This window comes from Vanellus vanellus (assembly GCF_965231255.1).
Source record: "Vanellus vanellus genome assembly, chromosome: 1".
Lineage (NCBI taxonomy): Eukaryota > Metazoa > Chordata > Aves > Charadriiformes > Charadriidae > Vanellus > Vanellus vanellus.
Window position 1 is genome coordinate 136,612,512 of NC_138905.1, and position 27,434 is coordinate 136,639,945.

A 27,434-nucleotide genomic window follows, 5' to 3' on the forward strand; every position below is an offset into this window, starting at 1 on the left:
CAAACCTGATGGACTCTTCGAAAGAGGTCTAGAGGTGCACCTAATAAACCACATGGGCACATAATGTAGGAATTACTTGGCAGTGAGATGCCTGAATCCCAAAGTGTGAAAATACTAGTAAGAAAGTCCTTTGCCCAGCTATCTTCTTGCCTAGAAATAACTATAATCTGTTTCCATGCAAGTCCAGGACCACTGTCTGTCAATGTGCTGTCCAAAGTGGCAAATGCTTCAGAGGAGATACAGAGACCTATAGTCTGAAACATCTGATGTCCGTGCCATGCAACCTATAAGAACCTTTAAAAAAAAAAAAAAAAAAAAAAAAGAAGTAGGGGCACCTAGGCAACTTAAACAGGTTGGGACACTGCCAACAAAGATGTAAAGGGAGGTTGTCTATCTGTCATCCAGCTACTGAAGTTCTTCAGAGTAAAAGTACGTGGATAAGGGAGATTTGTTTGATAATCAAGGTCCACATTAATTTCTAACAGACGTTAGAAAGGCATGTAAGGGATGTAAAAAGACTCATAAAAAAAATAAGCAGCTACAGGATTAACACACACAAAATACAGTTAAAAGATAAAGTAAAAGAGTAGAATAAAAAGCAATTTTTCACAGTGGAGGAAATTAGTAGAGTTGAAAGAGGCTCTAGGAATAGTACATTCAACTTATTTGATAAAAAGAAAAAAGAATGAACAGTAGGTGACAGCCTGCTGATGACACCTAATTTACTGAGGGTAATAAAGATGAGGGCTTGCTACAAAGACTCATGAAAGGACCTTTTGAAACTTAGTGATCGAAGATTAAAATGTCAGGTGAAATTCAGCACAATCAAATATAAATCCGTGCACAGGGGATAAAACAAGCTTAATTTCACATCACAGTTACAGGCTTTGAGCTCATCACTGCCCCTTGGGAAGAGGACCTTGAGACTACAATAGGCACTTCTACGAAGATGTCAGTTCAACACGCAGTAACAGTCAAAAGCTATTCAACTTTATTAGCAATTACAAAAAGAAGAAAGACCACAACAGAGGAGATCATTGTAACGCTTCTTATGTCTATGCTGGCCACAGTTTATACTGTACAGTTTAGGGCTTCCAGTTTTCTCTGGCTTGAAAACATCTGAGCTGTAAGTTGTAGGAAGCAAGAAAATATACTGGAGAAGCTTCACTGTACACCTGCTCTACTATATTTTTCCACAGATAATTACTCATAGATGACAATGGAGACAGGTGATGGGCAAAATGGGCCTTTGGTCTAGATGGAGCTGTGGTCTGACCCAGTGTACTTTTCTTAAGTAAAGGTGATACTATAAAATGCACTGGAGAACACCAAACACATTTCCTATCTGTGATATCACCATAGGTGTGCTGAGTTCACAAATATATTTCATCAGTTCAATCTGCGTTCCAGGAGGAAAGCGGAGTTCTTTCATTTTAATTCATTATCTGAAATAAAGGTCCTCCTAGTGCTGCGTGTCACTCAAACTTCAGGTTCTGCTGAGTTTGCAAGGACATGGTGGAATGAAGACAAAATTAAATAAATTCACTGATGAAAGAATTTTAAAAACTTTTTCAGTTGTTTGCTTAAGTACTGGCTCTCTAATGCCCCGAAGAAGACAGATAATTATGTGTCTTGTCACTTAAATTCCAGCTCAGAAAACACAGGCAAAAAGCAGTTAAGTTGAGTGAGAAGGTGCTAATATAAATATATTCACCACATAATGTTGCTAATGATCCTGTATTCAAAAACAGTAATTTATTTGGTGGTACAGAATTCATATTGTTTCTGTATACCATCACTCACAATTCCACATTCACAGTGAAACAGCAAGACTACGCAAACCTTGTAAGAACTCTAATTATCTCTACTTAAAATTGGTTATTTTGAGGAAGTTTATTTTTCTGCCACAAGACAAAAAAGTTTTGCACAAAGTCAAGCTGTGCAAGAAAGCAATGGTTGCTGGTCTGTGTTTGCAGACACAGCGTGTCTGCTGTGATTTGTCAAAACTTATTTTTCAGTTTACAGATTGAGCAATACTGAGGCTTTGGTATTTTTGCCAGGCTCTTGGGCAACTTTTGGGTTCACTTCTCATCAGTGAAGACCAATGTTAACAGTTTCATGGTAAGTTACATCTCTGATCCCTACACAGGCTCTCTGTAATTAGCCAGGTCAGATGATAACCCCAATGCAAGCCACAACTAATTATATCTATATTATCTTTTAGCCGCAATGCAATAATCACCAAGTGTTTTTATACATATATTTTCATCATTTTCAAATCTACATTTCCAGATTCTTCATAGCTAGATGTTAGGGCTTTTTAATCCTAGGGTGTGATGAACAATAGAAGTTGAGTGTGCAGAGGTGTTGGGAAAAATCAACTTTAGTAATGTCTCAGAAGAAAACCAATGTTTCTCCTTTTTTGATGTTTTGGCAGTTACGACACACAAAGGCCACATAGCATGCACAGGTATCTTGGTGTTACACAGATCTGTTCCAAACTGATGCTACCCTTAGCTCCACATGGCACCTGGTGCACACCCTTACAAACTAAAGACACTTAAAACTTTCTTATAAAATCCTCTCCACTCTTGATTCTGAATACTAAGAAACTTCTCAAAGCTGTAATTTGTTACAGCTTAGCTGTGAACTTCTATGCATTACAGGAAAGGAAGAAAATCAAAAAGCAAAGCCTTTCTTTGTTGAAGGCAAGACTAGTCACTAACCTAAAATAAATGAAACTGGCCCAAAGGTTGACTCTTCAATTCAATTTAATTGATAGTTGGGTTCCTCACCAGCACAACTGAGAAATGAGTTATGACTTAACAGTGATGATTTGTTAACTTCAGTTTATAAAAAAAATGCAAATCTACTTTTTTAAAGTTCTGTTTTACAGTTGTTTATAAACTGCTCATTTGATGCATTTGTGTAAACTGAGAACTTCCAAATTACCACTGCTGCTACTTATTGAATTTATTATAACTTGGCTTTGATTTAGCAATCACATTAGGTGATTAGAAAATCTAAAGTTAAGCTAGGTACACAAGCACTATTGCTTCTTGACTACAGCTTTTGTTAATTAGCAATAGCTTAAATTCTTTCAATAGGCTATAATCACATATAAAATATTTAGACAACTTCTCTATGCTGTTAGTTAGACAGTGGCTACTCTTTGCATAAGCCTGATTTAATCTTTGGTTTTCCCTCATGTCCCAGGATAACTCTTGACTTGGTGAAAAGAGGGGGTGGAGGGGACACTTCTCCAGGAGCCTTTTGCTTCCATTGTCCCAGATTCTCATATCAGAGAGAACTGAAACAAAGTTATTAACGGTAATTTACTTAAAGAACATTTTGACAGTCTTCCTTTGGAAAGAATTTAGCAAATATCTATTACTTCTACAAATCAACAGGTCAAAGTGCAAACAGATGAGGGATTTGTATGCCAAAGGTAAAGCCATTACTTTGTAATATCGTTTTTGTTATGTTTCAAATTGACAATGAAACATATCCCAGAATACTAGTAATTATTTGATTTTACATGGCATGGCACACTTGCAGACTTCTGACTGAGAATTAGCAACTTCTGGAGCTCAGCCAGCGCATACAAGCGCCTCTTCCTCTGAATCAAAGAGGGAGCTCCAAGGTTCGTACCACTGTGCTATTTATTTCTCCTCCTCTGCATTTCGTGCTGCTTAGTCTGACAAGGCCAGCAAGGCTCATCTAGTTGTTCTTACAGAGTGCTGAAGGTAAAGACACTGAACAGAGGGATTCATAGGCTGCGACCAAAGAAGCCTTGTAAAATGACCTCCATTTCTTTCTCCCTAAGAGCACCTCTCATGGTTGCTGCTGTGTTCCCCATACTTACCCCTTCCTGGAAGAAAGCAGTTGCTCATTTCCTAGCACAAGCACCTGTCCTCAAACCGGGACAGGCACTGTCTCAATAATTCCCTTCTCCTTCAGCAGAGAGGCCAGCGCAGCTGCAGCAGGGTCACAGTGACCTAGAGGGTCACTGCAGCACAATTCTGATAAAAGAGCTCGGTGCCCAATTTCCAGGGGCTTGAGCATTGTAACTGCGCTGAGGGCCCACTGTCCCTACCCAGTGTACAAAGATGTCCACACAAGAGCACGTGCTGGTCCATGCGGTCAGAAATTCAGAACACTCATTCTCCCAGCTCCTGATGTTTACAGTTAAAAGCAAAATTGTTTTAAACAGAGAAGCCAGAACCTAGGTTTCCCCATCTTCCCTACCTGCACACAAAGAGAATCAAGAGTATCCTATCACATCACCACACCATCTTAAGCTGTAAGCTTGCTTTCAAAGAAAGCGCCACTAACTTACATTATATCAGGCCCCTTTGTATTAAATCGTATTAAATAAATTGTGAGAATACATAACGGATTAGGCCCTTCCAGGATCAAGACAACCAGATGTGGTCATTTCTTGCTCACTAGTAGGATGTCTTTGGGTGACAAGACTGATGAGAGGTTATTCACCAAAGTTACTAAATCAGCTATTTTACCCTTCAGTTGCTTCAAAATGGAGTGGGTACCATCTATTTCCAGTGATATTTTACTGTCTTATTTCATCTATTTGTTTTGTAACCACTTCTTTTAACACTTCAATTTGAGATGGGCACATCAGTCTCCCATGAAGGTGGGTTTTAGCTTGGGAATGTCTTTCAAACTCCTTGACAGTGCATACAAGCAAAATGCTCATTTTTTTAATGCCATGGTGATAGCTTCTTTGAGTATGGGTTTTATTTATTGTTTTTAATCCTGACAATTGATTAGGTCTACAATGCCAGATTTTTCACCTTAAATGAAAATTAATGAAAAATAGTTTACTCTTAGTTATTTATGCCTTTTACAAGTTGCTTCTCAAATATTTTAGGCACACTAATGATTTGGTATTTATATATTCAACTTAAGATTATATGTGTTTCTTCATGTGGACGTAGATTTATTTTTTGTGAAGGATGTCTTCTTGCTGTTAATAACCTCCCACTTTTTTTCCTTTCTTAAGGTTTTCTTGGTAAGAAGGATTTTTCTAAATGGAATTGCATGTTACATTTTCAGAAAGTCTTTGACCTTTCCAGTACTTACATAAGGCATTTATGTGTAACTAATTGTAAATCAAATAGGGAGATTTATGATATGTACAAAACAATTTTCTGGATGAAGTGGACATAGGTGCATATCTATCAGTGTCTGATTTAACAAGCAGAGAACTTTTATTTTATGGAGGGCTGTACGCCCAAGTCTGTCTTCGTAACGCTGCCATACATTTCAATAGTGTGTCACTTCAGTATTAACTATGGATGCTGTAGGGGAGGTATATATAGTGTTGACGAAGTATGGATGTGGAAGGGCCATTCACAAAACCGTCTTGTACAAGAAGGTTGTACATGTTAGGGCAGAACAGCTCTGCCCGCCTTATTTGGTGTGATTCTCCGGCTGGAACGTACTGACTTCTGGATGTGCTCTGCTCTCTATAGAGAGGAGCACTCTGGTGGGTCCCTTAAATTATCTGTCTGAAAGCTATGCAGCCAAAGCTATGTGAGGTGATTCCCACATATGGGGACTAACTTGGAAGCACTGTGATAAACTAATTCCTCACAGTTGTCCTGTTTGGCAAGTTAGAAAATGCAATACAATCAATGAAATAAAATAAATTTCAAAGGGGGTTGTCCAGATCCCTTAATACCATGATTACATGGCTGAATATAACGCCTCCAAAACACCTCCTCCACACCCCTGGCCCCCAAAAAACGCCCACGCAAACAAGCTTGTAGAAATTATGTATTTAAAAAAAAAAGTTAGGAGGCATGAAATAGATTACCTGTATACTGCAGTTCATGTGTGGAAAACTACATGAAATCATGCTCAATATTATGAACGCCATTTCCATAGAAGTTTCTCCTACCTAGATAACTGACCAAGTTACATTAAAACACTGGCTTGTTTGAAGCTCACCTGGGAATGTGTGAATTTTTGTATCGTTGGTTGCCTTGTTTCTGAAGTGCAGGAACAAGAGTAAGTGTCACAGAAGTCCTTGATCTGCTAGGTTGAACAAATCACTTATCTGCCTTATTTTTCTCATACCAAGTGGGGGTAATGAAACACACTTGCCTTTGTAAGGTGGCTTGATACCTGCAAAGAGGAGGTTTGTGCAGCAGCTGGGGACTTCCACCCTTTTCGTAACAGCCTTGTAGACATCCAGGAAAGAGAACTGGAATTGAATTTGTGCCCAGGAGTGCATAGGCAAGAAAAACCTGAGGAATTCAGATCAGTTGCAGAGTTGTATTGGAGGGTGGATTTAATGAGATGTGAGTGGTCTGTTCATTATGTTTTGAAGTATGTAATTTTAATTAAAAATAAAGAAAAACTGTTAGCCAAATTTTTATTTTAAAAAATACTTTACCCCACTATCAAATTATCTGTTGGAAGCGAGGTAGAAGAATAATACAAAGGTTCCCCCCAAAAGAAGTCTTTTTTTATTAAATGAGGTTTTCTTTTTTCTTAAATCTGTATTTATTTGCCTCCCATCCTTGACTTGTATGTGATGATAAGATATTCCATACTGTGCAGTTAGGCATTGAACAACAGAACTGCATTCGCGGAACTGGATTTGACAGTGATTCACTGTAGACCTATGCTTTTTAACTAAGAATTGTTTCTCATGCTCTCTGATTTTTCATTCTGCCGTTGGAGACACAAACTATCAGAGGTGCAGGTGAAGGATAAATATTATTTTTGTATGGGCACCATTAAATAACTGATTGCCTTTGGGAGGTTATAGCAGTTCTGCGTTGCTTTGTATGAGAACAAGCTGCTGTGCTAGATGCATGCCGTGTGTGATACTGTGCCGGTTGGTGACATAGGCTAGAACTTTTGCTGCGTGGCAATATCTTTTGCTGGTTGCTTGGTAAACATTTGTAGCGTTTGAGTGGATCACTGCATTATCTATTGAATTGATCTGTACCTGGCCACCCACACTTTTCACAGAGGATGTGTGAATTACTCTGGGTGTGTTCATCTGATGTCATGTTCATTAAATGCCTACTTGATTTGTGCTAGTATAAAGGTGACATTGTTCTGTAGGTCTTGCTTTCTTAGAAACAATATTGGTAAAATATCTCCTGTAGGCTTTCAACATCTTGTTGCTAAATGAGAAATAATCTGAAGATCCATTTCTCCTTCTTTCTGGTCTTTTTGCTGATGGTTCTCCACATGCATGCACACATCCTCTCTGCTTCTCTCTTCTTACTTCCTTGTGTGTATCTCCTCCTATCTGATTACGTTTTAAAGGTGTGTACCATATTCATCTCTAAAAATGAATATGTAGATTTGCAATTCTGGTTTTATGATCTGTTAGCAGACAAGAACTGCACAGCTATATGTGTTCTGTCATGTTAACTCTGGACCTTGTAGTTGAATCCAAGCATCCTAGTGGTGTTCACCGGTGCCTTGTTGGGAGAGAAAGTGATTAACATTTGAGCTCTACTGATGTAGGTGGCATGGATGCAACTTGTCTTTTTAAATGCAATCCGAACTTGACCCCTGATAGCTGTATAAAGACAATTAAGGAAAGCAAATTCAAAAACATTCTTGTCATTTGATGTTGAGGGGTATAGAGTTAATGCGCTAAGGGGAGGATCACAAGGAGTGTAGAATTAAATTAAGATCTGGACAGTGATATTTATCAGGTTTTCGGAGGAGGCCAAACAGACAAAGCAAGACAGGAGGGATCCTGCTCAGAAAGAAGACATCGTAGCTTCTGCTTGGAATAAAAAGGATTTGGATTGTAGGTCATAAATCTTCTACCAGAATTAAGATTCTTCCAGACAAGATGATCTCTGGCCAGCTGAAGCTTTTCTGAGTGGAAGCCAGAAACTATTAAATGTAATGTACAGCTTGTGACTCAAAGCATCCCTGAAATGGCTGGCAGAGGTAATTAAGATAATTGATCTCTGTATGATATTAATATATATAATTCCTTTTGGTTTTCTGAAGCTGCTGAGATGAGATATGTACTGTTGTTGGATAGACAGTACTGAAAATGCCAAGGTATTTTTTTTGCAAGATAATCTCACTGGTTAAAGTTGTATCATTGTAATTATCTATCTATGCCATCTTTTTTTTGTTCTTATGTAGTTTACAGTGTTCTTAGGAAATCCTAGAATTAAAAGTCAGTGCCTTGATTACCGCTATAGGAGACACAGCACTTGCTTTAGTTCTTCCAGTTCTCCAGCTGGAATGAGAAATGTCATGATGCGTGTGTGGAAGGGAGGATAATGACTCATGAAAGTAATGTCCACTACTGCTATTCGCTCAATGGGGGAAAGAAAATCCTGTTACTCCTTGCTGAAGAGCTTTCCAAAGGGCTAGATGTCCGTTCTGTATGACTAATGAGATATTCAGCATTCAGATTGTTCTCTGTAATTTAGGACAAATTACAGGCATGAGAGACTAGATAGGACAAGGTACTTTTATTGTCTTGGGCATGCCATGGAAGACAAGTAGTAGTAGTTAAAATTACGGTGATTGTGCCAGAGGCTTTCTGCCTAGAAATTCCCTGTTATAATATGTTTGTTATGCAATCAGTCCGTAAGATTATTGATACTAGAATGCCTCAAATTAGTAAATTAAGTGGGAGGACCCCTAAATAATGGGGTGGCCCACTTCAGTTCTATAGGTCCTTTTATTTTGTATGCTTTTATTATGGGGAACAGAACGTTACTGGGTGATAGAGGTGAGGGAACTGGCACGACATTTAAACACGAGTTAAACCGAACCAGAAGCTTCCCAAGGGGAAGAGAGAAGGAGGGCAATACAAAAATGCATATAAAATATTGCAAGATACCTACATAGTAGAGGTGAACCTTTGTTTAAGCAGTAAAAGCAATCCTGCTTGCCTTCACAAACAGTTACTTTAGCTTGTGCAGTGTTTGTTATTCCTGGTTGTGATCCTTTGTGAGATGCCATTTCAAAACGCAAAAATGAAAACAAAGAAAAGGAGGTGGAAGGTAGGAAGAAGCATGACTATACTGTAAATGAGTATGAGAACTAATCTGGCTTTCATTATCTACATTTCTTCATTATCTACATCTATCTTCATTTCTGTAAATTTACAGCTTAAATATAAAAGAAGAGTTGAAAAGAAAATAGACTTGCTCATCAGAACAAATTGCTTCAATTAAAGGTTACAGTGGTTGGCATGGGCTGGTTGTTCTGTGTGGTTTTGCAGGGTGGACTCAGCTGAGCTGCTTGTTATAGGAATTAGATTGGCAGAGGATTTTGGCACCAGGAGTAGAGTAACATTTACTTTCACAAACTGTCTGCAGTTGTCTACAACATTAGTGGGATTTTTTTGCAAAAATACACAACCTGCAAAATACCTTGTAGAAGTTTAACATGTTTGCTCAGCAGTGTCTTTAAAGCATTTCAAGATATTTTCTCGCTACTTTGCCTTTACTTGGGATCTTGGATTGTATTGTGGTGGGGGTTTTTTGTTCTTAGAAATTGTGAGTTAAACATTAGGGATTTCTTTCTGAGTAAGTGTATTCTTTTTTCCTTCATTCACCTGAGTTTCATAAAATGCTCACCTATCAGAGATACTAATTTATTCAGCTAGTAGAGAATTCTCTTCGTGATGTAAAAGTGTCAGGTTTTAAATTCTGGTGTCTGTTTCGAAAGGTGGTCCATCAATCCTTGAAGCTCATGGTTAAAGCTCATGGTTAAAGCTGATTAAATGAGCTGATTAAAGCTCATCAATCGTTAAAGCTCATGGTCTGCCACTAATCTTTGGGCATGATATGAAGCGTGGTGTCCTAATGGTGGAAAGAGTGGTAATGGGCTGCTGCTTCCTACCATATCTGTAGCACAGAAGTTCTTATGGAGCTAGAATCCTTTTTTATTGCTGTTTCATTCATTTACTCCAAATTCAAAATAGGGCATTTTCTTGTGGCAGCATCAAGCAATGTAATAGTATCCTTCTTTCCCTTCAGTTTAAAACCTCAATTTAATGTACAGTAACAAAAGCTAGTAAGGTAAAAAAAGCTAGCTGGTAAGTTTTATACCACAACAAAAGTACCTTCCAACTAGAATAAAAAATAAAATAAGGCAATCTCTAATTTTCTACTTGCTGGCCACTCACTTCCTTTCTAAAAGAAATGACTCAGCTTCTACATCTCTGATCATCAAGTACCAAATCACCACTAGGCAGATCTGGAAGATGGACAAGATATCAAGATGATTGGTGAAACTGTTCTGTGAGAAAAATCAGCGGTTGGAATCCAGGCAGTTTTCCTCACAAGTCTGGAAGTAGTCTAATTACATTAGGGAAGTAGGATGGAAACCAGTTGCTAGTTCTCGTTATGTTCCCTATGAGGATATTGACTTCTATGGCAGATGAATGGAATTTCTTCAAGAAATACAAGGATAGTGTGGGTCATGGTACTGAGCATTGCCTGGAAGCTGATACCAGAAATTCTCCTCAGTGAAGGTCTGGAGTAGTGAGCACTTGAAGCAAGCATTTTTCCTGCTTACTTTCCTTGAATTAGCAATTTTCCTTCTGCCTCGTTTGCTGAAGGCAGAGATTACGGATAATGAAGTGATCCTAACTAATGCTGTCTTGTTAATGAATGAGAAGTAAGTGGAATAGATGCTCGCTTATGTGTGATAACTCTGGGTAGAGGAAGTGCAGAACAGGGTGGACAGTTTTGAGGGTAAAACGTGCTGTGCTTTGTCTCTACTAAGGACAATCTCACGTCTCCTTGGCTACTTTGCATAGCTTAGCTAGTGGGGCTTCTCTGTGGCCGAGTCTTCCATGGCGGTTGCCTGTAGGATATAATAATTCCCTGAGTCAGAGACCATCAAGCATACTACTGTTTACACAGTCTTGGCCTGCAAGTACTTGGTTATCCCTGTCTCATCTTTGTGGCTGGGCTTTTTGATGTAGAGAGGATCAGGCTCCGTCTCCCTCTGTAGGTTCTTCCCTCTGCTTTACAGTGCTCAGAAACACAGACTTGTTGCATGCCTTCCACCTTCTGATTTAACCTACGTGGATTTAAGTGAATTTGGTAAGGGCAAAATTTCACCTACAAGCAATTTCAGTTGGAGAAGTCCCCCTCAAAGGCAGTGACAGAGTTCTGATTTTTTAAATAAATGTATGTGGTAGGAAGGGAAGGATTTCTCCTAACTACAGACGTGCTAATCTTTCTGAAATTAAATTAGTGAGTATTTGGTCATTAATTGTAATGCGAGCTGGACCAAAGCCTGAGAACACTCTTCTGCTTTTTTTACTTATTCAAGTCCGTGGCGAATCCTGCACTTCCTGGCATGGTATGACTGGCACTCCAACGTATTTCTGTAGCCAGCACTGTCTGACCCCGTTCCTTTTGCTAACACTAACAATCTGAAAATTTCTGCTTGATTAAGTCTTTAAGCTGACTCTGAGACATGCGGTTGGAATAACTAGAATGAGTTTTAAAATGCTGTTAAGCAATACCTATGTGGGTTTTGCATATGAACATCTCCATTAACTTTCTTAGTTCACTGCACTATGCTTATGAATGAGTAAGCACTGTTTGAAAAAGGAGTTACACCCTTTATGACTTTTTCTGAAGAAAATGTTACAAACCATTGTGTATCAGAATTTCTGCTTATTCAGGCAGAATCCTTCTTAGAGAGTTTTTAGGCTGTAATTAAATAAATGCTTTAGGGCAATTACTTAATTCTAAAATAGGAAACAACAAATCTCTGGAAAAGAGGATTGCCCAGACTGGAAAATGGTTAACAGTAACGTGCTATGGGATTTTAAATATTTAAGAAAATTAAGCTGATATTCGTTGGAATATTTGGATACTGTGCTGTAGTTTTGTGAAGACAGTAGAGGACAGGATTTTTCAAGCTGGTTACTCATATCACTGTGTAGCTGCATGAATCAATTATTGATGATTTCTGCTTTGATCTTCTGCATGATGGTGGTCATGTTTTTGAAAACAAGCATTATTTTGGTCAGAGTGATGGAGCACTGAGTGGTCTGAAATCTGCAAGTGGCAACTAGTTCCATCCTGGGGGGCTGAGTGCTTTAGATAGATGGGCAATGATGGGGTTTGCTTGGAACTAGGATATCTTTGGGGGACAAGGGAGTAAGAGGTTACAGAATCACAGAATGATAGGGGTTGGAAGGGACCTCTGGAGATCATCTAGTCCAATCCCCTGCTAGAGCAAGGTCACCTACAGCAGGTTGCACAGGACGACGTCCAGGCAGGTTTTGAATGTCTCCAGAGTCGGAGACCCCACCACCTCTCTGGGCAGCCTGTGCCAGTGCTCTGCCACTCTCAAAATAAAGAGGTTCCTCCTTACGTTTAGATGGAACTTCCTATGTTCAAGTTTGTGCCCATTATCTTTTGTCCTATCACTGGGCACCACTGAAAAAAGACTGTTCCCATCTTTCTGGCACCCTCCCTTTAAGTATTTATGAGCATTGATGAGATCCTCCCTCAGTCTCCTCTTCTCTAGACTAAAAAGACCCAAGTCCCTCAGCCTTTCATCATAAGAAAGATGTTCCCGTCCCCTAATCATCTTTGTAGTCCTTTGCTGGACCCTCTCCAGCAGTTCCTTGTCGTTCTTAAACTGGTGAGCCCAGAACTGGACACAATACTGCAGATACGGCCACATCAGGGCAGAGTAGAGGGGGAGGATGGCCTCCCTCGACCTGCTGGCCACACTCTTCTTGATGCACCCCAGGATGCCATTGGTCTGGGTCTTCAGGCAGGTATGTGATCCTTGCACCTTCTTTCAGTAACTGAAAATGTTAAATCCCTGGTTTTGAATGAATAGGGAAAGAATGTCTTTTTGGTTTACTTGCCAAGTTGGAAGCTGTCAGTACCACTCTTAGTGTTGCCTCTGTCAATTTTTTCTTTAAAATGTTTGTACTATTGTTTCTAAAATGTTAGTATAAACATCCCATTTGTAGGTGACTGTGTCTGTTTACTGATGAACTTGTGATTGAAGCAGATCAGATCGAATCCAGCAAGTATTGACTAATCCTGTAGAGAAACGATGCAAGGGTCAATAAAAGAGTGGGTTCTCCTAGTTTGGGTTGAGTCCTTGTCAGTTTGCGTTGCTGGGTTTTTTTCATGGCTGTGTTCAGGGATTAATGTTCGTCAGTACCTGTCACTGTATTTCCTGCCCCTGTCAGCTTTCCTTCTGCACATCGCTTATGTGCTGAGTGTCCTAGAGCCTCTTTTCAGTGTTGAGTTAATCATTAGGGTCGGGGCTTCTCCTGATGCTTTGATCAGTGCTTACACATATAGCAGTTTCTTTCAGCAGTGACAAATCATTAGCTCGCCAGATAAGGACAGAGTAAAAAGGCAAAAAAAACCCTAAAAACCTGCTTCCAAAGCTGACTTACCAAGGAGTTGTTTGAATCAAGTAATGTCTCCTCCCTCCCTCCTTCCCCGCCTCCGCTGCCCCGCAAAAAAAACCCCCCAAACCACCAAACAAAACACAAATAGACACCCCTCTCCCCCCCCCCCCTCCCCCCCTCCCCCCGAATGTAATCAAGGTAGATGTATTCCTCAAAATGGCATTGCAGGAGGTGAGGCAAAACAAAGACAAAACTTAATGGTCCTGGGGTGATTAGCAAAGTGATAGGTGTTGGGTTTTCAGGGCCTTGGTTACTCTATGTTGACCGTCTGGGCTTGAGAGATTTTCTCATTAGCCTTTATACGTTTCCAAATGACAATGAAACCATCCAAGCAGTAGATTTCTGAAGGAAGATTGCAGTTCATGGGTAGTTAAAGTCACTGTTCATCAGTAGTGTGATTTAATACTGATCAGACAGTTTTATATCTAGAATGCGCTTTGTGTTATGTCAATGATTCATTATTTGTTTCATGTTGGCTGTCTGCCATGTAATACATGATCTCTGTAAAATCCCTGTAGCGTTAGCAGTTTTCGGAGATTTGGGTAAGAAAGACCTAATTAATGCCCTATCTCTTCTTGCACCCTCTCTGCTGATGCTTTTTTGTTGCTTGTGGTGCCTGTTGTTCTGTGCTGTTCTCTGCTCTTCAAAGAGCTAATGCACAGTAAGAGCTGATTTATTCTGTGGCAGGAAGCATAAGCTCTTTGAAGAATATATTCAGTTGCACAGCTGTTCAAAATAACCACCACTTGAAGGTTCATCTTTTGTCTGATCAAATAAATTCTGTAAAATATGGCAAAATTTTCCATAATATGAGTTGCTTTTCTGATACTTGTTACTGTCCTTGGGCTGTAGGGCAGCAGTGCCGCTTTGCTTTCAAAAGCTTCTTGCACAGACTGTGTTGCAGAGAAACTCATGTAATGTATAAACGTTGAGGGCTGTGTGATAGTTGTGTTGCTGAAGTTGATCAGAACCACAGAGCGTATCAAAAAGGAAGATTCAGAGTCTGAGTAGCTCTGAGGTATTACTTCATAAGTAGCTCATTTCTTCACTGGACTACCAAAAATAATATTTGAATTGTGGTTTATAATGCACATATCAATAACAAAACATGAACACACGGTAAGCTGCTTGATGTTGAAACTCAATACAACTGTCATATTGGCAGAAAATGTACCATAGATAGAAGTAACATTGAACAGTTTTATCATGCAATGTTTCTTAAAAGACACCTCAGTTAAGATTTAGCAGACATTAGTGAGAGTTTTAAGGGTTGGATCCTGTTCTGAATATGTGCCCCTGACCACACTCATGTAACTGCTGAGACAGGGAAGCAGGCCTTTTAGAAGACAGAGAGTAATTGGGAGAAAATGGCCAAATCTTCCCCGTGAGGCCATTTCTCCAGTGGAATTTTTGTCAGTCCTGCAGCTCCATATTGAGTTCTGACCCAAAGGGTGGCAGAAGCCTGCAGCAGAGCAGATGAAGCTGTGCTTTCACAGCCTGTCTTTGTTCCAGGCCGTTATCTAGAGCTTTAAAGGGACTTAGGAACATCTGGTGGTTGTTTTTGGCTACTGAAACAAGGAAGAACTGAGAGCGTGGCCATAACCTGCTTGAACTGATATGCTCTGTTTAATGAAGACCATATATTTGCTAACTGATGTTTCTGAGTCTTCCTGGAGAACACATTTAAGCATGGTAAAGTAGTGAAATCTGCTATGGACTGCGTAGACAGGTCCACTTCATTTGGAGGCAGTGTTTTAGTTGAGCAGTTTAAGAGCTGAGCAATGCCCTTCAAGAAGTTAACGTCACACTCATTGTATCCCCATGCTTCCTTCTATTTATGGCATTATGCTCAAAATGTTTTGATAGAATATCTTAGCACAGCAAATACTGAAAGGTGAAAATAGTCGAATCTGCTTTTTTTCGGGGGGGGTGCGGGAGGACCCGAAATACCTGGATATTACCATGATTCAGTCAGCAAATTTAGACTGAAACATCCTGCCCCGAATTTTTAGGAAGAAAAATCTGAAGTTGAGGTTAGGGGATGGTATTTAGGCGCTTGATACACTTTTGAGGATGACAGAATGTCTAATCTTGACTTTAGCCTCCAAACAAACAACAAAAAAACCCTCATTGTTTTCCTTGTCAACTGCAAATATTCGTTAAACAGCTGTTAAAGTGAAATTTTTGTAATTGGAGAAGAAGCATATACTTGAAGTACTTAATAGCTGCTTGTTAAGCACTTCGTCTCCATTTGACAAAACTTAGGAGCGCAACTTTAAGGTTATCTCTAGTGTGAGTGTAGGCAAGTAAATAACACCTCGTGGAACACATGTTTAATTTCAGAAGTTCAGAGTGCTTGACATATGCACAGAGTTTGCTGTATACATTCTAACCACTTCTGATGTCCTCTGGTTTTCTGTGGCCAGTACTTAAGAAAAAAAGTGAAAGTAAATGGAGGGAAATAAAGTAAAAGCAGGCAATCTCATCTTTTTTGAAGTAATAAGATTTTAATGAATGATTTTTTTTTCCAGTTTGTGTTTTTTTTTTGTTTTTTTTTGTTTTTTTTTTTTCAGCTGAAATAGTCCTTCCCTTCATGATTTGGGAGGTAATTAGGGGATTTGTAATATCCCACTGGTTTGATCACAACTTCTGCTCGTAACATTTTATGATGAGTATATAGCTTATAAATAACATTTTGAAGGTATAAGGTTATACAGAGATAATTGCACAGCTGAAATGCATTGGCACAAGGCCAAAGGCTAAGCACTTTCCACCATCCCTTCTAAATTAAATAACTTCACTTTATGAAGTGTATCATCAGAAATTGTTTTCATTACTCCCAGAGGGCAAGTTAAGGTTAATAAAAATCCAATCCCAGATTACCCTTATGTGTGAATATTTGTATTTTTAGAACCTTTCTTTGTCAATTATATTCCTCATGGAGTGTGTATATGCAAATACAAGCATGTAAGTCATAGCTTCAGCTTATCTGTTTCTACAATTTTGGACTGTTTTACCTCTCTGAGACGGACTTCCTCTAAACATGACTGAGACCCAGCAGGATTTTTCAAACTGAGCAAAACTAAATGCACTCCTTCTACTAAGCAGTTGTTTCTCATGTCCCCTGAATCCCACCATCCTGGATTCCACTTGACCCACATAGCAGCCATTTCACTTGTCTCCTTCAGTCCTCAAAAATGATATTTGTATATCCTCTTCTTTCAATGTTATATTAAATAGCATGTTCTTCATACAAGGCAGCCTAGTATTTTGTGGATTCTTAGGCAATCTGAGAAACCCTTTAGTAAAGGTGAATTAGGGGGGAGGTTTTTCCATTTTCTCCTGTGATAAATTACTTGCATATATGATCTGAAATAGTATGCGCATGTTGGAGTCACCTCTTTTAGTGCTCCGTTTTTACATTAGGTTAGAGTCTCGTTACGAGTGCCCTCTTTTCACTCTGCTCCTCCATGCCCTCCTTTTCTCCCACTTCCCAAAAAGAGGACTTCTGCTGTCTTGGTAAGACTGTTTCTGCCTTTTAGAGTAAGAAAGAACACTGTGTATAAAGAGCAGTGTAAGAACGGGCCTAGCGTACAGGAATATTTACCCAGGATAATCTTTCCGCCTCTATCACTGTGTGGTTCAGGGGCTCACTTTTTCAGAGATGGTGTCTTTATCACTTGGTGGATTTTTTTTGTCTATGAATTTATCAGTTTTTAAAAATCTATGTACTCTTATAGCACCAAAAATAGCTTTTGGCAGAATTATCCTATTGCTTACGTTTTGGTATGTTTTTTAAAATAAAAGGGTTTTTTCCACCCCAAAAATTGAATTAAGGAATGAATAAATTGCTTTTGTTGATCTTAAGAGGAAATGAAAAACTTTCACACCAGTTAGTTAATATTCTCAGTCTATTTCAGTCTCAATGCTGAGAACAAAGCATTAGGAAATCCAAAGAGAAGTCATAATTGGGAATGTTTGGAGGAAAAATAAATGATGTTATTATTTATAAATCCATGCAGCCTGTTATACAAATGTTGCATATTTTTTCTTAGATGTTGGATGAAGCAGTGTTTATACCATTTTTCTCTACAGGTTATTGACATGCCAGAACACAATCCTGGAGATATGGGTGGAACAATGAGACTGGGGAAGAGGAGGACTGTTTTCAAAACACAAAATTCTGTTTTAAGTAAGTTACATTTCTGGTCTTACAACTTGCCTTTTGGATAGGAACTCTGTAACATGGCAAAGCAAAAATGCCAAAGTACATTTTGTTAAAGGACTACAACCTCAAACAAGCAGCTGGGTAACAACTTACTCGAGCTCATGATCCTGTTCCTATGTACGTTTATCCAGGATCCAAATGTAAAGAAAGAAATGAGAGACATCTGGAAGACCCAGTGAAAAGGTCATTTAGGGTCCAACACTTTAAATAAACAATGAGGATACCGTTGAGATAACTAAAATGCATTTTATGGTAGTTTAATTCATTATTTTCTTGAGAAGGTCAGAGCATTTTTTTCTGATGTTCTTTATGACTTGATAGGGTGTGTGAACCAGGGCTTCTTGTTCTATCCTTGAAGCTTTTTGGTAGAACTAATCCAAACTCCTACCCATTATGCTCTTGCCCGACCTAAACATTGCTTGTCATTCCTTAGAGTGGCCAGTACATCTCAGCCTTAAACATCATCTGGCCTCACTGCCTTATTCGTCACCTTGTCTTGACAGTGTTTGCTATTTTGTAGCCTAATTATAGCCAGGTCCAGCTTAACTCCCATTCTCTGATCCAGCACTGCCCTAGGCTTAGCCCAGCCCTGGAAACTGTCTTGTTTTGGGCAAGTGAATTATTTGTTGCCATAGAATCATAGAATGGTTTAGGTTGGAAAGGACCTTGAAGATCATCAAGTTCCAACCCCCCTGCCATAGGCAGGGACACCTCCCACTAGACCAGGTTGCCCAAGGCCACATCCAGCCTGGCCTTGAACACCTCCAGGGATGGGGCCTCAGCAACCTTTCTGGGCAACCTGTTCCAGTGCCTTACCACCCTCAAAGTGAAAAACTTCTTCCTAATGTTTAATCTAAACCCACCCTCTTCCAGTTTAAACCCATTCCCCCTCGTCCTATCGTTATGTGCCCTAGTAAAAAGTCCTTACCCAGCTCCTGTAGGCCCCTTTAGGTACTGGAAGGCCGCAATAAGATCTCCCCGCAGCCTTCTCTTCTCCAGGCTGAACGCCCCAACTCTTTCAGCCTCTCCTCATAGGAGAGGTGCTCCAGCCCTCGGATCATCCTCGTGGCTCTCCTCTGGACACTCTCCAGCAGGTCCATGTCCTTCTTATGTTGGAGACTCCAGAGCTGGATGCAGTACTCCAGGTGGGGTTGTTGTAGGAAAGGAAAATGATTTGCTGTAAAAGGAAAAATAAAAGCAACCAGAATATAGAACAAATGATTCAATTTGATCTATATGTATTTTAAAATTGAAGTAATACTTGTCTCCTGTTAATCATCCTATTATACAGAATAATATAAGTGATGATGAAAATGTGTAAAAAGTGGTTTCTTGTCCATTGATAAATATGGGCATGTTTCTTATATTGCTCTGCCCTGGACATTGATCTGAGCTATTACTATATTTAGCTATGTTGAATTTCTGGAATGCATCCTTCTGAGCTTTTAAAAATGACAGCTACTTCAGCAGGAGACCGAAGTGTAATACATATGCCAATTTATTGAAAAATCTGCCTTTCTAGAGAATGCCTGTGATCTGGCTGATCTGGGTGATATTTTGCCTAGGTGTGATACAGATATGCATGTCACAAAGTACAAGTTGTTCTGTGGCCTAAACACTTCATGGAAAAGTTAATGAAAATTAACATATATTGTAACTCTTGACAAGTATTATGAGTTGTTTAGATGACCATATTTATCAAAGACTCATAGAAAGCTTGGTAGTTTACTCAAGAAATCTGATTCCTGTTCCTAATGCCTTACAACTTGAATGGACATAATGGTTTTGAAAAGGTGGTTCTTTTGCTTACCACTTTTTGTAAAATTGCAGTACTATCACACTACAGTTTTTGGAGATCTTGGCAGTCTAGTTCTTGTACCAACACCTAAGCAAGATAGTAATCCTAATGAGTCTAGGATAAATTGAGAGCAAAGTTTGAGCTGTGAAATAAGGTGAGAGATATGATTAAATTCTGGTTTACTGCATACCTCTAACCTACTCCTTGTTGCTCTGCAATGTACAGTGTTTCAGATGAGGCTCAGAGGATTGCAAGAGTCATTTGGGTAATGAGATCAGGAAAGCAGAGAGAATGTTTGTCATTGGAGGTATTATGCCAGCTGCCATGCATAATCTATTAAAATGGAACAGATGCTACTAAAAGGCTTCCTTCACTGCACCTTTTGCATACAACTGTTGTAAAACCGTGAAGGGATTTTATGTTGCTTGTTCACTCAGACATTTTTTATTTTAATTTGGGCTTTACAATTTAAATTAGGTTAAGCATGGTGTTCAGACTCTAGTCTACCTAAGCTATTTCTGGTCAAGGAATGTTGAATATGAATCCTGAATAAACTCAGGTAACAGTACATCAAAAGAATCTAGTCATCCGTCTGAAAAACAGAAAGCTGGAGTGAGATGAAGTGTCCTGTTGTGTTTTACACATGAAATTTTTTTGAGGTTTAAATTACAAGAAATAGTTGTAACAACTATTATAGCAACACGTTAGCATTACTTTCTTTTTTGTTGTATATTCAGGGAAACTTTATGGTGATGAACTGTTTGTAGAGGAGCGACACAGGCATCGATATGAGGTAAGCGCTACCAATATACTTTGTCCTCAAAAGTTAAAGCTTAAGTCAATTGCGTTTCTCTTGGTAGATACAATTCTCCTTAAAGTCAATGGGAGATTTCCTACATAAGCATAACCCAAAATTTAGTAATGGTTAGATGGTATAATTTAGATCGAAAGGAACCTCTGTAAGTCTTCTGGTCCAACTCCCTGTTTGGAGCTGAGCAAATTTCAAAATTAAATCAGGCTGCTCAGGATTTTGTCCCCTCTAGTTTTGAATCTCTTTGGAGAGATTCCACAACATCTTTTGACTGTCTGTTCCAATGCTTAACCACATCATTGTGAACACTTTTTTCCCCTTATATCTAATAGGAGATTTCCTTGGGCAATTTGTATTTTATCTCTGTCTTGTGCTGTGCGTCTCTAAGCAGAGTCTGGCACAGTCTTCTTTATACTGTCCTATTAGATAGTTGAGGTCGGCAACAAGATACACCCTTTGCCTTGTCTTCTCCAGGCTGAACAAATCCAGCTCATCCAGTCTCTCCTCCTATGTTGTGTGTGGTCCACCCCCCTTAACCATTCTGGTTGGACCTCCTATGGACTCACAACATTTTGTCAATCTCCTTCTTGTACTGAGGGGCCTGAAACGAGACACAGTATCACAGAGATGTTCTTGCAAGTGTTCATTGGGGAGGAATAATGTAGTGTACTGTTTCTGTGGTAAAGATGGTGCAGTGTCTTAGTGAAATGGTCGTGGAAAGTGATGTCAGAGATTACCTGACTTGACTTCCTGTGAAGTGTTTGAAAAGTAAAGGTTTATAATCCTTAAATGCATTGCTTCTTGGCCTATTTGGTTTATTTAAAGGCTTAGACTATGTTCAGGTAGTGCACATTCTTTCATAGTCTAAATGTAGGCAGACTTCAGGCATCTACAACTCAGAGTCTAATTCAGATCACTACCATCCAACTCTGTAGGCCTCTTCTATAGGTCCACTCCTCTATTTGAGAACATCTGAGCAAAGGTGTCTGTGTGCATTCAAAATACTGTCATTCAAGGAGACAGGCGAGAGCTGGACTCCTAGAGTTATCTCTGACATAGTTCAGAAGGGACCTGACTCCATTAGTATCTCCAGAGGGACTGGAGCTATAAGATGTGTGCATGCTATAAACTGATTCAGACAATGTTAAGTTTCCTTAAAAAGCTGGGAGGAGAATGTGATGGTGGTAAAGGTGCTCAGAGTTTGAATATTAACGGAGTGGTTAGAACATCACCAGGGAAATGAAACAGCTCACTGCAGACCTCCTCAGTTTGAAGGAAGAGCTGAACCACAGCGTGTGTCAATAACCACTGAAATGCAGTGTTCAAATAGGAGGTCAGTCTTTATGCCTACTGTAATTTGGCTGTTTAAAAAACAAGGAAAGCTGCTCATAATCAGGAGGACAGCAAGCAAAAGGGACCCTGGCTTTAATCTTTTGAATGTTATGTAGTAAGTTTTAAAATTACTGATTAATCTCTTATTAAATGAGCATCCCCACTTTTACAATTTTTACCAGAGTTGTTGAAATAAGAAAGCAAAAGTTCCCAACACTTTTCTCAATTCTTTTCATTCTTGTATGTATACTAAAAACATTACAATTAACTACTGCTGTTTATTAAGTCCAAAAATAAATAGAACTACAATTATTATTACTTTCAATATTTCAGGTGAACCCAGAATTGACTCACTGCTTTGAAGAGAAAGGTTTGAAATTTGTTGGCCATGATACGGAAGGGAACAGAATGGAAATTATTGAACTGGAAAGTGAGTGTCTTGCTTGTCTGTAGTACTTTCCACATCTATTAAAAACATGTAAACTATAGGTTGTTAAATTTTATGTAGGCACAATGTTTAGCTGTCATAACAGCCAAGTTCATGTTGGGGAATACTGCTGACTTCACCTGTGTATTACAATGGGTGAAGATTTAGAGGATGTTAGGAGAAGTCTTACACTTGTCAAGGATTGTGTGTGTATTTGATTATCAGGGAGAGACATGCTCCTTTTCCAAAAGGTCCTAATTCTAGCTCAGTGGGATTTGGCTATGTAGAATCATAGAGTGGTTTGAGAGGTCATCTAGTCCAACCTTCTGCTTCAGCACAGGGCTACCTTCAAATATAGATCAGGTTGTTGAGAGCCGTATCAGACAAGTTTTCAGTATCTCCAAGTATCCTATTGGTTGGACTTCAAACCACTCACCACTCCTCTTTGAACCCAGCAGTGCAGCCATTTTTTAACACACTTTGTAGTCTACCCACAGTCTGTATCTCCCAACTTGGATGCTAGGAAATCATATCAAAAGCCTTGCTAAAGTCAGGGCAAAGGAAGGCTACTGCTTTCCCTGCATCCAAAGGCTGATTGTTCCCAAGCTTATTGTGCCCAGTTGTCTGCTTGTCCTTTGTGTGTCTGGAAATGCCTTGGAGGAGGATTTGTTTCATAATCTTGCCATAATCGGAGGTTAGGCTGACTGTCCTGTAGTTCCTTGGATCTTTCTTGAAGAAGGGCATGGTGACTGCCTTTTTCCAAGTCATCGGGGACCTCTCATGTTTGCCTTGGCCTTTTAAAGATAATAGCCAGCTTCACGATGACATTGGCCTGCTCCCTAAGCATCCTCAAATATTTTTAGTTGGGTCCCAGTAACAAATATACGTTCAGTTTGCTTTAGTATATGAAATATGTATACATGCATTATAGCCAAAGTATAAAGCATCACTGGAATATATTATCTAAAGAGGCTGTGAAATCTCCATCCTTGCTGGTAGTGACCTTCAAAACTTGAGTAGATAAAGCTGTCAGCAACCTGATTTAACTTTGAACTTGACTCTGCTTTGAGCAGGAGTCAGTACTAGAGACCTTCCAAGATGCCTTCCAATCAGTTTGTGTCTCCTTCAGTTACCCTCTGTTTAGAATCATAGAAAAAAGTGTGAAAATCAAATAGAAAACAAGCTCCTTTCTTTCACAGAAGTGATTCAGATAAATGAGGGCTTGATACTGTGGAAATCTGGTAGATTTGGACTACTTTAGCAAGTAAGACGATGTCTTTTCTAAATGGTTCTGAAATAAAAAGGAGTTACACCGCGTATGTTTGTTGAATGCTACACAGAACGCCTCTTGGAAACAATCCCTTTGATTTTGCTTGATTCTTTGATTAACTTCTTGCTCTTAAGTCACTGTTGGTTAAATAAGTATCAGGCACCTGAAGATGCAGGCTACCTTACAAGATTTTTCTTGTTTACGTACGTGGCCCCTAATTGCCATTGGTTAAGATAAACTCCATGCACAGAAACAGAAATTTATCATAAGAATACATTATCATCCTATGGAGTGCTATTTGTGACATGATGCTCCTGAGAATTCATTTTATACTCCATGGTATGTTGAGGAACAGTGCTGTAATTTTGAACCAGGGTTTATAAATAGGTGTCTATATTCAATGTTAAGCAACTGCACCATAGAGAGTAATCTGAGAGCAAAGGATACATGTGAATTCATAAACTACTAATTGTCATGGTGTTCTTTGCTTAATTTGTTCCTGATAAAATACCTCTGTTATGCATGCTGGTGTTGGGAGGCTATTTTGTCTGCCCTGCATGAAACTACTATAGAAAGCATTGTGAAATAAATCAGGCAGGATTTTTAAATTGCATGTTCCTGTGAAAAGAGTAAAAGCAGCAGTAAAACCTGGAATTATTTCAGAATGGGCTGCAAGAAGACTCTGATTACTAAAGAAAAACAATCACCATAGGGAGGAGGGTGGGTTGGAGCGGAAGCACAGAAATAACAGTACACCAGATAGCTTAGGCAAAGCTTTTAAGCAAAATGTCCCCACAGAAAATATTTGATGCTTTGCCATTGTCTTGTTTTACAGCTTTAAGGAACTAAATTGCATGGTAGAGAGAAAGAAGTTATGGGATAAATTTAGGATCCAGGTTCTCTTTAAGACATAGCAGCAGAGACAAGAGCAGTATACTAGATCATATAGTTTATCTTCATAGAAGAAAACCCCAGCTTTCTTGTTATCACTTAGTATGTACTGCAGAGAAATTCCTTGAATGTTTGGGGTTGTTTTGGAAATTGTCAAACCAGAAGACATATGTGGTTAATTTTTTCCCCTGTCTTGGCACTAGAGGTTGTTAATGTTACCTCCTTTAAAACAATATTCAAAGAAGGAACAGGTGCACAGCATGGAAGAGTACAAAAACATTATTCCTTCCTTATCCTTTCAAATAAGACAGAAGGGAAGCAGAAGCAGTAGTAAGGAGGTGCTTTGATTGGGAAACAAAGCGCTGAAGACTTAAGAAAAGATGAAGTAGCGTGTCTTGTTTAGCTTAGCAGATGGAATTGAATGATGGTCATATTGTCATCCTTAATCACACAGGACAAAAAGCAGGAAAGAAAAGTGCCATAAGAACTAGATATAAGTTGTCTGTAACAAAGATGGCCTGCGAATTAGGAAAGGTTTCTAAGCAAAAGGAGAGAGTATCAGAAGAGCTTTCTAGTGGGAGCAAAAAACCCTAGGGGGTGTTACGGCAGAACCTCGACCCTTTGTGCGTGAGACTACACAATGTAGCTGCATTCAATAACAGGAGACTGGACTTAATGTCCCAGGAGATCCCTTCCAGGCCTAATTATTTGAAGCTTTTCCCCCACAGTTTTCTCTGTATGTTGCTTTCATATCCATCTCTTACTGTGTAAATAGTTGCTGTATGGTAATGCTTGGTCTTTTAGGAACTGTTTTATTTCTCCCTCAGATATGTATGGGTGCATGTTCTGAATATACATGCATAAATATGTATTGGAAACCAAAATACTATGAAAATAAAGTGATAAATGTAAACTTTGTGCTTGTTGTTCCCCCCCCCCCCACACCTGCACATGTCGGTACAGGTTTATTATTCAGCTTTTAATTACATCATTGTGCACGTTAAAGTTGAATCACAGGATGATTTTTCCTTAATTGGCCTTACTAACCTTCTGCCTCTGTTGTCAGTTGCTTTTCGTGGAAAAAGTTAGGGTTCCTGCTGCCTCGCCCTTAAATTCACACATGCTGATCTGGCTTCTGGACTCGTGAAAGCTTCAATAAACTTTCATCTTATAATTTTCTTTGACATCTGTCTTGTAGATCACCCATATTTTGTGGGAGTTCAGTTCCACCCAGAGTTTTCCTCAAGACCTATGAAACCTTCACCTCCATACCTTGGACTGTTGCTAGCAGCCACTGGGACACTCAATGCATACCTGCAACGTGGATGTAAATTGTCTCCAAGGTAATCTTTCTTTCTTACTTGCCTGCAGTTTGACAGTCACGTTTTTGCGGGGACTATCCCATCCTTCAACTCAGAAGTCCAGAAGAGGAAAAGGAGTTCTTCGCATATTGATTTACTTGTTCCTGTGCATGCCTAACACAAACCCTAGTGTAAAAATATCTGTAAGCCGCAAGCACAGTTCCTGACTTCCTCCTTTTCAGAGGCTATTAGGGCTAAAGCCAGATCTGTACATTATAACCTGAAAGAAGTAAAAAACCTGTCGTAAATTCACGTGAAGTTAGTGTCTTCCTGTGTTAACTTTCATTAACAGTAGTTTCACAGGGAAAGAGATTTCCTAGAGGGTTAAACAATGAAGTGAAATTCTTACCTAGTTGTGTTTGAATGATGATGGTAACAAAAAAGAAAACACTGATTTTATTTTGCAGTAGCTAAATAATTAATACCACCTAGCAGAGACAGGCCTGAAACAAAACAATTGGGATCTCTTTAAACTTACGGAAGGGTTTGGATCTAGATCAAAACTGTATGGTTCAGCCAAACTAAAATCCTTTGTCCCAGTTGCCTTGGACACAGAGTTTTTGGTTTGTTGAATGTAGTAATAGCTTTTAGCCAGTGTTAACTCATTCTTGTTTATTTGAATGATATTAGTTACGATTTCATTACAATAACAGTAATAAAGAGGTCAGAGGGCAGCCTAGGGTACAAAAATGAAAAAAATATTAAAAAAAAAATTGCAGAATGATGACTGAATAATAACACAGAACAGATCCAACCCTGACTTACTAGCTTTTCCTGTAAACAAGGCTCCAAACTTACTAGTTTTGGTTGGGGGGTTGGGTTTGTTTGCTGAGCATTGCTTTCTATTCTTAAAATGAGGTCCTTTTTTTAAGTGAGAAATAGAAATTTTATTCAGGTTTCAGTAGTAACGGAAAATAGCCCAGTCAGACCAGATCAATCTGTTTTGGTACCCTCGTCCTTGTGCGTATCAGTTGTCTTTCATAAATGCACTTCATCTTTGTTCACCCTGGCCAATTGCACAATAATGTACATACAGAGAGAATTTCTTTCTGATCTGCAAACTACAGTTTGATTGAAATTACCTTAGCCTGTCATTGTTATTAGTGGTCATAACAATGTCTACCTTTTAAAATTTGTGCTAATGCATTACACAAGTCAAATTTTTGTGGTGCTTGGCAGGACAGGATTCTTCAAGCACAATGTTCTTCAGTCTTTTCCTCTTGTGGGCATTCTCTGCCTCACAGTTCATCTTGTTTCCCAGGTCCCAATATCCTTTTGTTTACTGCTTCCTTTCATAAGTATATCTATTTGTGTCTCTGAGGTAAAGAAAAATTACTTTTTTTTGAAGGAGGGATCTGCATGTGTCCCGCTAGTTTAAATTTAAATACCTTAGCATTACAGCAAACATGTTTTCTAACCTTGACTTTTAAGTTTCAGCAATTACTGAATGTGCCACACTTACACTTACTTGAATTAATATATAATCAATAAAAAAGTGTACCCAGCTCTTTTTATTCATGGTCATACAGTAAGCTCTAACCAACACTTAAACATTTAGCAGGGACAAAAATTAATACCCCAAAATGTTATATATAAAAATACAAATTTTACTGTATACCTGGTTACACAGCAATCAAGCAAACCCCTTTGTCTTGAGAAAGAGAATTGGAATAGAAAAACATTTTGAGGCTAAGAGAGGAGCATTTTGCAGGGAAGAACGTTCAGGAGGGAATTTCAGTGCTAATTACAGCACACCCAATCATATTAACATATCCACCTGCTGAGTGGAAAGGATTTGCAATTTAAACCTTTAAACCCCAGAATGCCAGTGATTTCATTGAACAGTGAAGGTAAGGCGTGTCATAACAAGACTGACACAAG

At 39.1% G+C, this 27,434-nt stretch overlaps 1 protein-coding gene across 1 annotated transcript in view; it reads left to right on the plus strand.

Annotated features, from left to right (window-relative positions):
• CTPS2 (CTP synthase 2) overlaps nucleotides 1–27,434 on the plus strand; it is a 75,210-nt gene that overhangs the window by 37,189 nt on the left and 10,587 nt on the right. Inside the window, exons 13-16 of the mRNA XM_082485546.1 lie at nucleotides 17,531–17,627; nucleotides 20,199–20,254; nucleotides 21,938–22,034; nucleotides 25,391–25,535. Of these exons, the coding sequence (XP_082341672.1) occupies nucleotides 17,531–17,627; nucleotides 20,199–20,254; nucleotides 21,938–22,034; nucleotides 25,391–25,535 (395 nt within the window). The remainder of the gene's footprint in view (nucleotides 1–17,530; nucleotides 17,628–20,198; nucleotides 20,255–21,937; nucleotides 22,035–25,390; nucleotides 25,536–27,434) is intronic.